General features: G+C 40.7%; 1 protein-coding gene across 1 annotated transcript in view; it reads left to right on the forward strand.

Moving 5' to 3' along the window:
• The window catches only part of LOC121003065 (NXPE family member 1-like), a 1048328-nt gene that overhangs the window by 69854 nt on the left and 963323 nt on the right, over nt 1-15151 (forward strand). The window contains exons 2-3 of the mRNA XM_040434622.1: nt 234-421; nt 2731-2839. Of these exons, the coding sequence (XP_040290556.1) occupies nt 417-421; nt 2731-2839 (114 nt within the window). The 5' untranslated portion in view covers nt 234-416. The remainder of the gene's footprint in view (nt 1-233; nt 422-2730; nt 2840-15151) is intronic.

Genomic DNA, 15151 nt, shown 5'->3' on the forward strand with positions numbered 1-15151 from the left:
TCTCTTAGTCCCCAATTACTTGCCTGTATTTCTGCTTAGTTCAGGTTCCTGCAGAGCTGCTGACTGCTCACATTCTCATAGTAGACTGTCCCTGTTCAGAGATTGTTACTAAGCAATGGTTATATGGGCCCATTTACACAGCATTTTGGTTGTATATTTTGTTTTTCCAAAATGAGAAGAAAAAGATCATTTCCTATTTCCATAACCTTGTTAACCCTTACCTCTTTCTCTAGAAATACATGTCAATTATACAAGCAAAGTTGATAAAAAAAAGACTTCTTTGTGAAAAGAGATAAAGAAATACTTCAAAAATCCAGACCTCAGCCCCAGTAGGACTGTGTAGAAAACTGCACAATAATATCATCTTTCAATCATTGATGAACTGAAACTTTGCTGTGGGACAGAATTCTTCCAATATGACGTAAGAGCCTTTTTATCACTACATGTTGGTCTTTTTCCTGGACTCTATGTTGGGGTTTTCCTGGACTCGACATTTATTTCCTTTACACAGGGTAGAGGGCTCCACCATTGAGACCCCCACCAAACACAAGAACAAGATCCCTGCATCCCCTGTTCCACTTAACTGCATGGTCGCAGCCAGGAAGGCCTTAAATGGAGTGGCAGTCGAGCATAAGCGCGGGCACTCTATTCAAAGTCTATGGGACTGACAAATATAGCCTATAAATAAATAGGTGATAAATGTTGATTTCGGAAAAAACATTTCAAGTATATCTAAACTTTAGAATATACTTTATTAAAAAGTAATCTAGCTGCCCTAAAATGAATTTTTGTAATATACTTTTTTTTCCCCATCATTTCCTTGTGAAATGGGCAGTGGCACCTGAGGTTCTGTTGCCTGTCATGCTTTAGAATCCATACTCCTATACAGCACGAATATGTATTCCTTTTTTGGCCGCAATGAGCGCTGTAGGGGCCTGAGCATCGCTGCTCCTGCCTGTAAGAGCGCTGCTCTGCTAAAACCTTACATAGCATACTGTAATAGAAATTGGAGATTATCCAGCTCACCCGTATCAATCCTGTAAATCGGTGCACGGAACAGACCCAAGCCAATCCAGACATCATATGTATGTAGAGAAAGAAGGCTCCAGCACTCGTGGTAAAAGTTTTCCAGTCCCGGTCTTTATTACACCAAACTTGTCATGTACAAACACAGTGGCACTCCTTCCCACTCTCCCCCAATTTACGCGTTTTGAACACTTCTGTTCTTACTCATAATCTAATGTGTCTGTTCCTCCATGAGTTTATATAGACTGTGCTCCCATCCGCCCAAAGAAAGGGGGGAGGGGAGCCTAGACCTCATCATTATCAGAATGTCAGACACCTGTTCAAACACAATACAGAGTACACCCGTGATAAGTGAAATAAGTTGAATTAAAATAATTCATATGATTTTATGTGAGAGAGTTAACACCATGACAGAGATAATAAAACAAAATAAAATAAAAATATAGGATACAAATATAGGATAAAATAAGGAATAAGGGAAGGAGTGCCACTATGTTTGTACATGACAAGTTTGGTGGAATAAAGACAGGGACCGGAAAACTTTTACGAGTGCTGGAGCCTTCTTTCTCTACATACATAGCATACTGTATCTATGCCAGGCTTCAGCAGAGCAGGCACAGGCATGAGCTCACTCCATCGCACAAGGCTTTAGCAGAGGGGAGTGAGGGGTGCAGGTAGGAGCTCTCATAGCACATCACTGCTTGAGTCTGTGACCGCTCTGCTAAAGACTGGCATAGATATGCTATGCAAGATTTTAGCAGAGCAGTACTCTTACAGGCAGGAGCAGTGATGCTTCGGTCCCTACAGCGCTCAATCCGTAATCCCACACACGGTGCTGTATGGGAGTATGGATTCTAAAGCTTGATAGGCACCTAAATTTCAGGTGCCTATTTCACAAGGAAATAGTACCAAAAAAATAAATAAATAAGGTATATTTCATTATAGGGCAGTTAGATTAGTTTTTAATAAATTAGTTTAAAATTTCAATGTTTAGGAACACTTTAATTATATAAAATGTTATATATAATTTTAAGCAATTTTCTCATCTTTAGTGTTGAGTTCTCCAGCAGAGCCACCTATGGCGAGAGGAAACATTATGCAGTTCCCACTAAAATAAATGGGCTATCTGTACAATACATGGACATGTAGGGTCCTTTAGAATAAGAGATGTCCTTTGTAGCTACTCTGGCTACAAGAACAGTGTATTTTTCGATTGAATTTTGTCAGACCCAAATCGAATCACCAGACCAAATAGACGAATCAATTCTGAATCGAATTTTAAGAAATCCATTCATTACTAGTGGTTACCATGTAAGTCAGTGTCTGACTGGTTAAACCGCCTTGAAATATGACTTGAGATATCAACCAGATCACCGATTTGTAGAATAGAGATCTGGAGTTGTTGTTCCTCGTCAGTTAGGTTCTGGATGGCCAGGTAAAATGTCTCTTCTTATGAAGATCAAGTTTTCTTCCTACTGAAGGAGAGCTATTTAGCACATCCTTATCACATGATATAATAGGGACTGCACTCTCTGGATGTAATATTAGTGTTTCTATTCAAGGACCTTAAACAGAGAACCTTGAAAATTGCAAACAATTGATACACATAGTGTATAAGTAATTGGAAAACTCCTGTATGTAATATTAATAAGCAAAATGTATTACTAAGATCTAATGGCAAAATAATAAAAATTTGTCTTACAGAGCCAATCCGAACGTGACGTCTGATAATTGGAAGCATAAGATCTTTCTGGCTATTACATTCCTAACCATCATGTTCATAAGTGTCTTAACACATCACCATTTCACACAGGTACAGTGTCTCATGCCAGTCTACAGACATTATTAAGAAGAACATGGACCCATTCAAGATTATTTACGTGACTCTAGAGATTTCTACTTTGCAAATTACATTAATTTACCATCTTGAATTTATAAATATTTAAACTGTTTCAAAATATTCACAATCTTAGAGCATCAGGACACGCAGCCTATATAATGACAGCTAAAGTGTTACGGTTAAAATCACCATAAGTGTGGGGATAGAGTAAGCAGTGTGCCCTAAATGCTAAAGGAGAATACCCCCCATTACCAATCCTGGTAGAGTGTAGTGCCAGTAGACAATGTCCCAATTAATAGCACTAGTAGGGTATGTCCCCATGAATAGTGCTAGTAGAGTATGTCTCCATTAATAGTGCTAGTAAAGTATCTTCTCATTTATAGCACTAGTACAGGGTGAGTCAAAAGTCTCGAAACACCCTTTTATTTCAGAAACTAAAGGTAAAATTAAATATATATATATATATATATATATATATATATATATATATATATATATATATATATACCGTAGCAAGTAATGGGTTAGGGGGCTTATTTGTTAGCCTACGTCCAGCACATATTCTACTACTACAATTAATGGGGACATACTCTACTAGCACTATTAATGGGGAAATACTCTATCACAATCAGGACATAGTCTACTACTACTACAGGGTGATTCAAAAGTCTCAGGACACCCTTTTATTTATGAAATGAAAAAATAAATTAAAAATATCTGAATACTCCAGCAAGTTATAGGTGAGGGGTCTATTTTTTAAGCTATTTTTCCAAAAGGAAGGGGGTCATGTAGCATATAAAGAAGACCAGAATTTTCTCAGAAATCGATTGCAGTAATCAGATCTCTTGTGGTTCAAAAGTTATCAACACAGAAATTTCAAAACTCCAAAGTTCTGTGTTCAGCACCAGGAACAACACATTGAACATGTTGTCAGAGTAGTTCAATTGTCAGGAAATAAGTAATTAATTAAATCAGTTGATAACAAAGACACAGACAATGCCTACTGTATCAAATGATATTTGAAAGACCCCTCCCAAATATCTTTATTAATATACTTTTTGATAATGGGAGTAACTGGGAGTTTCAAGGCGGTTACAATACTTAAAATCAGACCTGGCAGATTACATAGTTACACGTGATAACATATTGGCAAATATATCATGATTTAGTAATAGGAAAATAGGTAAAAGTTCATTGTCTGAAACTGGACCCAATTTGGATAAGAATACAGACCATCTGAATCCTCTATTCTAGGAAAGAAGAAAAATATTTCCTAGAATCCCTGAAAACATTTGGAAAATATCAGGTTCTCCTCCATCTTGAGCAATTTCACCATTGTACTCCATATCAAGTAAAATACTACTCCTTTCCTTACAAACTTCTTTCTCAGCACTACAGATGACCTTCAGAACGTATTCTAGAGCCAAGATGTTGTGCAACAGTGGAATAGATAAATTTCGTAAAGAATACAAATAAAACAAAATTAAGGCTCAGCTATACTGATATATAAATAGGTATAAACCATAGGTGCATAAGGTTAACATCAATCATTACTCTCACAATGTGCATCACAGGGATCGTTCCCTCTTGTTGTTTCAACTTTCTGTGTTGATAACTTTTGAACCACAAGAGATACTGCAAAAATCGAATTATGGAAATCGATTTCTGAGAAAATTCTGGTCTCCTTTGATATGCTAATATTCATAATAATAATAATAGTGCTAATAGAGTATATCCCCATTAATCACTCTAGTATGGTATGTTCCCATTAATAGCGCTAGATAGTATGTCCCCATTATTAGTGCAGGTAAAGTATCTCCGCATTAATAGTTATAGTAGACTGTGTCCTCATTCATAGTAGTGTTGATCGCGAATATTCTAATTGCTAATTTTAAATGCCAATATCAGCACTTTGAGAATTCGCGAAGATGTAGAATATAGTGCTATATATTTGTAATCGCGAATATTCTAGATTATTTTTTTTTTCATTAGTAACTAGTGATGAGCGGGAGGTGCCATATTCGATTTCGCGAATATTCGATTGAATATTTGTCTTATATTAGTCTAAATCGAATATTCGTCATTATTCTATTTATCGTGAATAATATGCGATTTAATTATTCGCGTATTGCGATTATTATTTTTTTAACTGTATAAGGCAACTTTCCTATTGGTTGGCTATGGCTATTGGCTAATATGTGTGTTATACGAATATTCGCTATATTGCTATATATTCTTGTTTTAGAATATGACGAATATTCTAAAAAACAAAGTTATAGCAATATAGCGAATATTCGTAAAATACACATATAGACTGCAATTTAGCTAATATAGTGCTATAATCTTTTTTTTATAGTATTTTTTTGGTCTCTTCTAAACTTCAGATATGGAAAAAATGTACACTATTAAAAAAAAAAAACTATAGCACTATATTAGCTAAATTGCAGTCTATATGTGTATTTTACAAATATTCGCTATATTGCTATAACTTCTTTTTTTTAGAATATGACGAATATTCTAAAAAATGAAGTTATAGCAATATAACGAATATTCGTAAAATACACAAATAGACTGTAATTTAGCTAATATAGTGCTATAATCTTTTTTTATAGTCCTTTTTTTTTTGTCTCTTCTGAACTTCCAATTTTGATTTTTTTTTAACTATATAAAAAAAACGATCGCACTATATTAGCTAAATTGCAGTCTATTTGTATTTTACGAATATTCGCTATATTGCTATAACTTTGTTTTTTAGAATTATCGTAATTTTTTGACGAATATTCTAAAAAACGAAGTTATAGCAATATAGCGAATATATTCATTATTTAGAATATTTGTCATTTTTTTTCAATCTGTACTGTTATTCCACTTTGGCATACTCCTCCTTGACAAGCGTCACCGTCACCATGGGAACGCCTGTGGGGAAGAATATACCATTGGATCTGAGTCTTCACGATCTCAGAGAAAACTTAGATCCGATGGTATTTTCTAACCCACAGGCGTTCCCATGGTGACGGGGACGCTTGTCGGGGAGGAGTATAGGAACAACTGTACAGATTGGGAAAAAAAATCCCTATATTGCTATATATTCGTTTTTAGAATATTCGTAATTTTTTTTTCCATATGAAAACATGATTCCTTCCTGCTTAAGTTGCTTGTGGGCCAATGACTCATTGACCCACAAGAAAGAAGCAGGGAGGAATCATGTTTTCAGATGTTAAAAAATGACGAATATTCGATAGAGAGAATATATAGCACTATATTCTAAATATTCGCGAATTAGCGAAGTTGCGATATTCACGATTAATATTCGCTATTCGAATATTCGCGCTCAACACTATCAGTAACCTCTCTTCTTGCTTGTAGGCCAATGAGAAGTCTGCAATATCTTTGTCAAAGCTTAGCAACATCCCTAGCGACCAATAGGAAAGTTGCCTACCCCTTTACTATATAAGAAACTCCCCAGCACCCATTTTCTGCTGTTTTTTTGCAGTTCTGAGAGGAGAGCAATGCTGTGCTCTGTGCTTTCATCTGGATCCTATTCCTTATCCAATTACATTAGATCAGGGATACCCAACCTGCGGCCCTCCAGCTGTTGCAAAACTACAACTCCCAGCATGCCTGGGCAGCTTACAGCTATTAACGCATGCTGGAAGTTGTAGTTTTGCAACAGCTGGAGGGCTGCAGGTTGAGCATCCCTGCATTAGATAGTTATAGCTTAGCTTATATATATATATATATATATATATATATATATAAGCTATCAGATAGTAAGTGGGAGATAGTCAGTGTAGGTAAGATAGTGATATAATGTAGCTGATAGGTTCCAGTGCAGGGTGTTAGGTAGTGTGATAGGAATTACTGTTTCTCTGCTATCCATACATACATGCTATAGACATAGTGCTGTCATGTCACAACAATACTTAATGCACCAATCAGTAATATCTATTCAGACCTGATAAAATGTGAAAATATGCGCATCATTAGTGCCGATTTGTGAAATCGCGAAAATAATGACTGGAGATCACAAAATCTAGAATTCACAAATTTTATATGAATATTATGCGAAAAATTAGCGAAATATTGTGAAAACTAATATTGCCCATGCCGCTCATCACTATTTAATAGTGCTAGTATTATATATCCTCATTAATAGTGCTTGTAGAATATGCGCCGAGACTGGTGGCTGTGGCTGAGACTGCTGGCACTGAATGCTGGCTGTGGCTGAGACTGCTGACTGCGGCTGGTGGCTGAGACTGCTGGCACTGACTGTCTGTGGCTGAGACTGCTGCCAATGACTGGTGGCTGTGGTGGAGACTGCTGGCAGCGGCTTGTGACTGAGACTGGTGGCACTGAGTGCTGGCTGTGGCTGAGACTGCTGGCACTGAGTGTTGGCTGTAGCTGAGAATGCTAGCACTGACTGGTGGCTGCAGCTGAGATTGCTGGCTGTGGCTGAGACTGTTGGCACTGAGTGCTGGCTCTGGCTGAGACTACTGACTGCGACTGGTGGCTGAGACTGCTGGAACTGACTGGTGGCTGAGACTGCTGGCAGTGACTGGTGGCTGTGGCTGAGACTGCTGGATGCGGCTTGTGACTGAAACTGCTGGCACTGAGTGCTGGCTGTAGCAGAGACTGCTGGCACTGACTGGTGGCTGTGGCTGGTGGCACTGACTGATGGTTGAGATGGCTGGCATGAACTGGTGGCTGGCACTGTGACTGGTGGCTGTACGACTGGTAATGACTGCTGGTGCTGAGACTGCTGGTAGCGACTGGTGGGTCAGACTGCTGACAGGGGCTCCTCTTTATATGGCTGATAGTGCTGTGACTAACTAACAGAAATAGCGGCTGGAACTGACTAACAGAAATGGCGGCTGGGGCTGACTAACAGAAATGGTGGTGCTCCGACCTGCTTGCCGGCGCGCAGGTGTGGGCAGTGCAGGCGGCATGTATAGCGCCGTGTCCTGATTGGTCGGCTCGCTGGTGTGAGCGGTGCGGGGGGGGGCATGTTGTTAGGGTTATTCCTGCAGTATAGAAATTTTTGCTAGAGGTTGTTGTGTGTGTGTGTGTGTGTGTGTGTATATATGTGTATATATATGTATGTATGTGTGTGTGTGTGTGTGTGTGTGTGTGTATATATGTGTGTGTGTGTATGTATATATGTGTGTGTGTGTGTGTGTATGTATATATATATATATATATATATATATATATATATATATATATTTTATATGAATGAGCACAGTTTTTATTATTTGTTTTTTTACAATGTTTACCCTGACAGAGTAGATAATGTGATATTTTTATAGGCTGTAACGATGCGGCGATACCTAATAAGTCTATTTTTGTAATTTTATTTCGGATTTGCACAATAACATTTTTTTTTTTTTTTTCAATCATGTTTTTGTGTTCCATTTTCTAAAAGCCATATTTTGGGGTACATATGAATTTTTGATCGCTTGGTATTACACTTTTTGTGAGGTGATTAAAAAATGGCTTTATGGCACTTTTTTTTTTTTTTTTTTTTTTTTTTTTTTTTTTTTTACGACTTTCACCAGACGGGTTGGATCACATAGTATTTTTATAGAACAGGTTGCTGTGGACACAGCGATGCCTAATATGTGCATTTTTATTTTACCCAATAAAAGCATTTTTGAAAATAAAAATACATTTTGGCACATTTTATTTTATGGTGTTCACCAGATGAGTTGGATCACAATACCCAATATGTGCATTTTTTTTTAACTTTATTTTATTCAATAAAAGCATGTTTGAAGAAAAAGATCTTTTTGTGTCTCCATTTTCTGAAAGCCATATTATATTTATTTTTTAAATGATTGGCTTATGTAGGGGCTCATTTTTTGTGGGATGAGGTAACGGTTTAATTGGTGATAATTTTGGATACATATGACTTTTTTAATCACTTTTTATACAATTTTTTTGGGTGGGTGCGGTGGGCAAAATTGCTATTCCTATATATATATATATATATATATATATATATATATATATATATATATAATTTTTTTTATGGTGTTCACCGTGCAATAAAAGTAAAATGATCCTTTTTATAGATCAGGTCCTTACGGATGCGGCGATACCAAACATGTTTAGTGGTTTTTATTTTTTACATTTTTAACCAATTATGTGTGGATATAGAAAGGTTTTTAACTTTTGAAACTTTTTTTTTTTTTTTTACACTTTTTGGACCCAGACCCACTTGGTTCTTGAAGATCCAGTGGGTCTGATGGCTTACAATACACTGCAGTTCACTGTATAGTGTACTGTAGTGTATTTAACTCACACTAAGGCCTCCTGCACACGAACGTGTGCGCCTCATGGTCATGCTGTGGCCTGCAAATTGCATGACACAATGCACTAACACAGTCCGTGGGTCAGCCGCAGCGGATCGCAGACCCATTCACTTTAATGGGTCCGCGATCCGGCCATTCCGCAAAAAGATAGGACATGTTCTATCTTTTTACGGAACGGAAGTACGGGACGAAATCCCACGGAAGCACTCCATAGAGCTCCCGTAGGGTTCCGTTCCATGCTTCCGTCCCGCACCACTCCGCATCTCCGGATTTTCGGACCCATTGAAGTTAATGGGTCCACATCCGTGATGCGGAATGCACACAGAACGGCACCCGTGTATTGTGGATCCGCAAATGCGGTCCACAATACAGCAACGGGGCGCACACGTTCGTGTGCAGGAGGCCTAAGCCTTAGATATACCATGGCAAGCTGGATGCCTGTAAAGGCGTCCGGTTGCCATGGTAACCATGGGGACGCTTCCACAGTGCAGCGGCCCGGTGAGGGAGCTTCCTCAGTTTAACCTTCAAGCATCGGCCGCTGCCACAGCAGAGCAGCGGCCCGATGGTTAACCCCTCCATTCAGCGGTCCCTAAGAACCACGGCATGAAAGGGGTTAAACGGTCGAAAAGGGAGGAGGTGCTGCGTGCTCGGCATCTCCTTCATGGCCGCTGTGGCAGGAGCAGAGAAACTTGTGTGTAGCGTTGTGTCCTGATTGGACGACACGCATGCCCAGTAAAAAACTGGTGACACACACATGGACACAGGGATTTTATTATTATAGATTAGTAGCAGTAGATGTCCTGTTTAACCGCTTGCCGTCACACTAACGTCGATAGGCGTGAGTGCGGCAGCTCTCTCAGGTCTCGATGACGCCAATAGGCGTCATCTCGTGAGACCTGAGATTTCCTGTAAATGCGCGCTCACAGGAGCGCGCGTTCACAGGATCGCGCAGTTCAGAAGTTAATCTACAGCCTGCCGGCAGCAATCATTGGCTGGCAGGCTGTAGATTTTTAAAAGATCCAATCAAAGAGGTATGTCAGACGCTATTTTGTAAATAGCGTCTGATATACCTGCTACCTGGTCCTCTGGTGGTCCCTTTTGCTTGGATCGACCACCAGAGGACACAGGCAGCTCTGTAAGTAGCACCAAACACCACACATACACTACACCCCCCCTGTCACTTATTAACCCCTGATCACCCCATATAAACTCCCTGATCACCCCCTTGTCACCCCCCTCTCATTGATCACCCCCCTGTAAGGGTCCCTTATCACCGCCAGTTACTTAGCTACTTGTTAGGGAGTTAGCGCCCAGCCCACCGCACCGCAGTCACTGATTAGTCGCTGATTAGCGTCATCGCTGTCGCTAATCAGCACTAGTACTATATAGTATCTGTAAGTGATCAAGACTGATCGCAATCAGATCTATATAAGTACATTAGGGTCACCTTAGGCTCTACAAAAAACGCAGTGTTCGCCCGATCAGGCCTGATCTTGTGCTCACACTTGCGTTCAGTCCGCCCCACCGCAGTGTCAGAATTATTTTTTTTATGATCACTGCAAAAAAAAATTAAAATCGCTGCGCCGCTATAAAGATCACTTTTGAGCTTTTTGGATCTTTATTAGCGATCGCAGCTTTACTTCGCAAGCACTCCTTTTTACTAGGCAGGTTTGCTCTTTTTCCTGGGTAGTCTCAGAGGAATACCCCCTAAATTTAGTTAGTCCAAAATGTCAAACAAGGGGTATTCCGCTGAAGAGGCCTACAGGATTCTGGCCGTGATGGATGAAAGCGATGGGGACGCCTCACCCGCTGAATCCAGTGGTTCAGAATATGAACCTGTAGACAGCAGTGGCACTCTAACCGCTAGCGAAGATGACGAGGTTGAGGTCCCTGCTATGGTCAGGCGTACCCGATCCCATGTCAGTGTTCTGCATGATGAGCCTCATGATGAGCCTCATTTGCAGCAGAGTGGTGCTAGCGCTGATCTTTTTTATGGTGCGGCATACACCAGCAGCGCAGCACATCCTGGACCTTCTACCAGCACTGCCGTATTCCCTGGTGAAGTGGCGAGCACCAGAAGGGCAGTTCAAGCTGGTACGGTGGCACGTGCAGTAACTCATCCGTCGCAGCCACCACGTTCACAAGCCCGTAGAGCCCTTAGTCTCCCAGAGGTGCTAGCAAACCCTAATTGGTACTCCCCTGCTTCCGCCACACCCGTATTGCCCCCTTTCACTGCCCAGTCTGGAGTTCGCATGGGACAGCTCATTTAGGGTTGGCCCTTGGGTTTTTTGAGCTGTTCTTCACCGCGGATCTCTGACTTAGTTGTGGCAGAAACCAACCACTACGCCACAGACTATATAACCGCCAATCCGGAAAGCTTCTATGCCCAGCCTTACCGGTGGAAACCAGTCAGTTTTCGAATTTAATTTTTTTTTGGGCCTTCTCAGCATGGGTCTAACAAAAAAAAATGTATTGCGGTCCTATTGGTCTAAAGACCCAATACATTACATGCCCATGTTCTCTGCTGCAATGTCCAGGGCACGTTTTGAGGTCATCATGTGCTTTATGCATTTTACTGACAATAAAACCTGTCATCCAAGAGGCCACCCTGCTTATGACCGGCTCCACAAAATTCGGCCCCTCATAGACCATTTGTCATCCAGATTTGCAGATGCGTATACCCCCAATCAGAACATCTGCATAGACTAGTCCCTAGTACATTTACCGGGCGCCTTGGCATCAAACAGTACATCCCCAGCAAGCGCGCTCAGTATGGGGTCAAACTGTATAAGCTCTGTGAAAGGGCCACAGGCTATACATATCGCTTTAGGGTCTATGAGGGAAAAGACTCAAAACTGGAGCCGGTTGGATGTCCTGACTACCTGGGGAGCAGTGGCAAGATTGTCTGGGACTTGGTGTCACCCTTACTCCACAAGGGGTACCACTTATAGGTGGGCAATTTTTACTCAAGAGTGGCCCTCTTTCGGCACTTGCATCTAGTCGGAATTCAATGCTGTGGCACCGCGCGACCTAGTCGCCGGGGCTTCCCCCAATGGCTCGTTAATACCCGACTTGCACGGGGGGAGAGGGCTGCCTTGTGTGACCAAGAACTGCTTGCGGTGAAGTGAAGGGACAAGAGGGACGTTTACCTTCAGTCCACCATTCACGCAGACACGACTGTCCAAATTGAAAGGGCAACTAGAGTCATTGAGAAACCCCTCTGTCCACGACTATAACCTTCACATGGGAGGGGTGGACTTCAATGACCAGATGTTGGCTCCCTATTTAGTGTCCCGCCGCACCAGACGCTGGTATAAGAAGGTGTCTGTTTATTTAATTCAATTGGCTGTCTATAATAGTTTTGTTCTCTACAGTAAGGCTGGGAGAAAAGGATCCTTCCTAAAATTCCAGGAAGAGAACATTTAGGAACTCCTGTATCCAGGAGGGTCCGTGTCCCAAGTCCCTGATGTAGTGAGCCGGCTACATGGCAGACACTTCCCGAGTGTCTGTCTATCCTGGTACCCCAACTCAACGTTCCCCAAGAAAAAGATGTCATGTCTGTAGCAGGGCTGGAATAAGGCGTGACACCACCTTTTTTTGTCCTGACTGTCCTGACTAGCCTGCCCTATGCATAGGGGAGTGTTTCCGCAAGTACCACACACAGGTACACTATTAGTGTAGGGATTGCGTGACACAGGACAGGCACACAGGGGTCTTAGGGCCCTTTCACACAGAGCTGCCACAAACCTTTCCTTTCACCTGGGACAAAGTGCATAATGTACTCCGCCACATCTCTGGGCTATTTGCGCTTTGCACATTGTCCCATGGGGAAGGAGAGGTTTATCCTCTAAAGGTAAAAAAAACAAAAAAATCACAGGTAAGCAAAAAAGTTAATGTTCTGTTTCAAATGTTCAATAAAGTTTATAAAAGTTAATGTTCTGTTTCAAATGTTATATAAAGTTAATGTTAATAAATTTATTGCGTTGCGGCCTGTTTTTTTACCTTCTAGGTGGACCAAGCGATCAACCAGCTGCAGCACTGATGTGCATTCTGACAGAAGCATTGCCCTGCTGTCAGATTACACAAAAGTCGGCGTATGCGGCGCTGCAAGACGAGATTTCTCCTCTGCAGTAAAAAAGATACGTTTGCCGAGGCTTGTGAGCTGAGGGGCGGTGTTCATATGCGTTGGCAAACACTTTAATATAAAAATAAAAAAAATTCAAATTTCTGCCAATGATTTATTCATCCACATCGATTGATGTGAATGGAGAAATCGGGTTTACCAGGGCATACGAGCTGAGTGGGTTTGGATGTTGGGCGGAGCTCCTATGTCCTGGCAGATGCCTTTCCCCTCCTTTTTTTTTTTTGCACATTTTTTGGCAGAGATTTTTTCATCCACATTGATCGATGCGAATGAAGAAACCTGTGCCGTTAATTTTTTCTTTCAGCCCAGAGGCTGAACGGAAAAAAAAATCTCATTACCCGTATGCTCAATATAAGGAGAATAGCAGAAACTCCTAATGCTTGCCATACATGTAATGATTGTGGAGACCCTCAAATGCCAGGGCAGTACAAACACCCCACAAATGACCCCATTTTGGAAAGAAGACACCCTAAATAATAATTTTCCGCTAACTTGTGCCAAAAAAAAAAAAAAATATTCTAGGAACTCGCCATGCCCCTCACGGAATACCTTTGGGGTGTCTTCTTTCCAAAATGGGGTCACTTGTGGGGTATTTATACTGCCCTGGCATTTTAGGGGCCCTAAAGCGTGAGAAGTAGTTTGGAATCCAAATGCGCAAAAAATGCCCTGTGAAATCCTAAAGGTACTCATTGGAATTTGGGCCCCTTTGTGCACCTAGGCTGCAAAAAAATGTCACAGATGTGGTATCGCCGTACTCAGGAGAAGTAGGGCAATGTGTTTTGGGGTGTCTTTTTACATATACCCATGCTGGGTGAGAGAAATATCTCTGTAAATTGACAACTTTGTATAAAAAAAATGGGAAAATGGGACACTTTTTTGCAGCCTAGGTGCGTAAAGGGGCCGAAAGTCCAACGAGTACCTTCAGGCTTTACAGGGTTGCTCACAATTTAGCCCCGCCCAAAATGCCAGAACAGTAAACACACCCCACAAATGACCCCATTTCGGAAAGTAGACACCCCAAGGTATTCAGTGAGTGGCATAGTGAGTCCGTGGGAGATTTTTTCTTTTTTTGCCAGAAGTTAGCAGAAATGGAAACTTTATTATTATTTTTATTTCTCAGAAAGTATCATTTTCCGCTAACTTTAAATCATACATGAACTCACCATGCCCCTCCGTGAATACTTTGGGGTGTCTTATTTCTAAAATGGGGTCATTTGGGGGGTATTTATACTATCCTGGCATTCTAGCACCTCAAGAAACATGACAGGTGCTCAGAAAGTCAGAGCTGCTTCAAAATGCGGAAATTCACATTTTTGTACCATAGTTTGTAAACGCTATAACTTTTGCGCAAACCAATAAATATACACTTATTGTATTTTTTTTTTTTAAAGACATGTAGCACAATAAATTCTGACACAAATATAGAAATGTAATTATATTTGAACAATTTAACCAGAGAAAGTTAAAAATACACTTTTTTTGAGAAAATTGCGGCCTAAAAACAAAAAATCTCAGCAGCAATCAAATACCATCAAACTAAAGCTGTATTTGTGAGAAGAAAAGGAGGTAAAATTCATTTGGGTGCCAAATTGCATGACCAAGCAATAAACCGTTAAAGTTGTGAAGTGCCGATTTATAAAAAAGGGCCTGGTCACTAGGGGGGTATAAACCTGTGGTCCTTAAGTGGTTAATAATGGGAGTATACTATGCTCCCATTAATAGTAGTAGTAGTAGATTATGTCCTCATTAATAGTGATAGTATAATATGTCCTCATTAATAGTACTAGTAGAGTATGTCCCATTATTAGCATTAGTAGAATATGTCATTAT

This window comes from Bufo bufo, chromosome 6, assembly GCF_905171765.1.
Source record: "Bufo bufo chromosome 6, aBufBuf1.1, whole genome shotgun sequence".
In the NCBI taxonomy this organism is placed as follows: domain Eukaryota; kingdom Metazoa; phylum Chordata; class Amphibia; order Anura; family Bufonidae; genus Bufo; species Bufo bufo.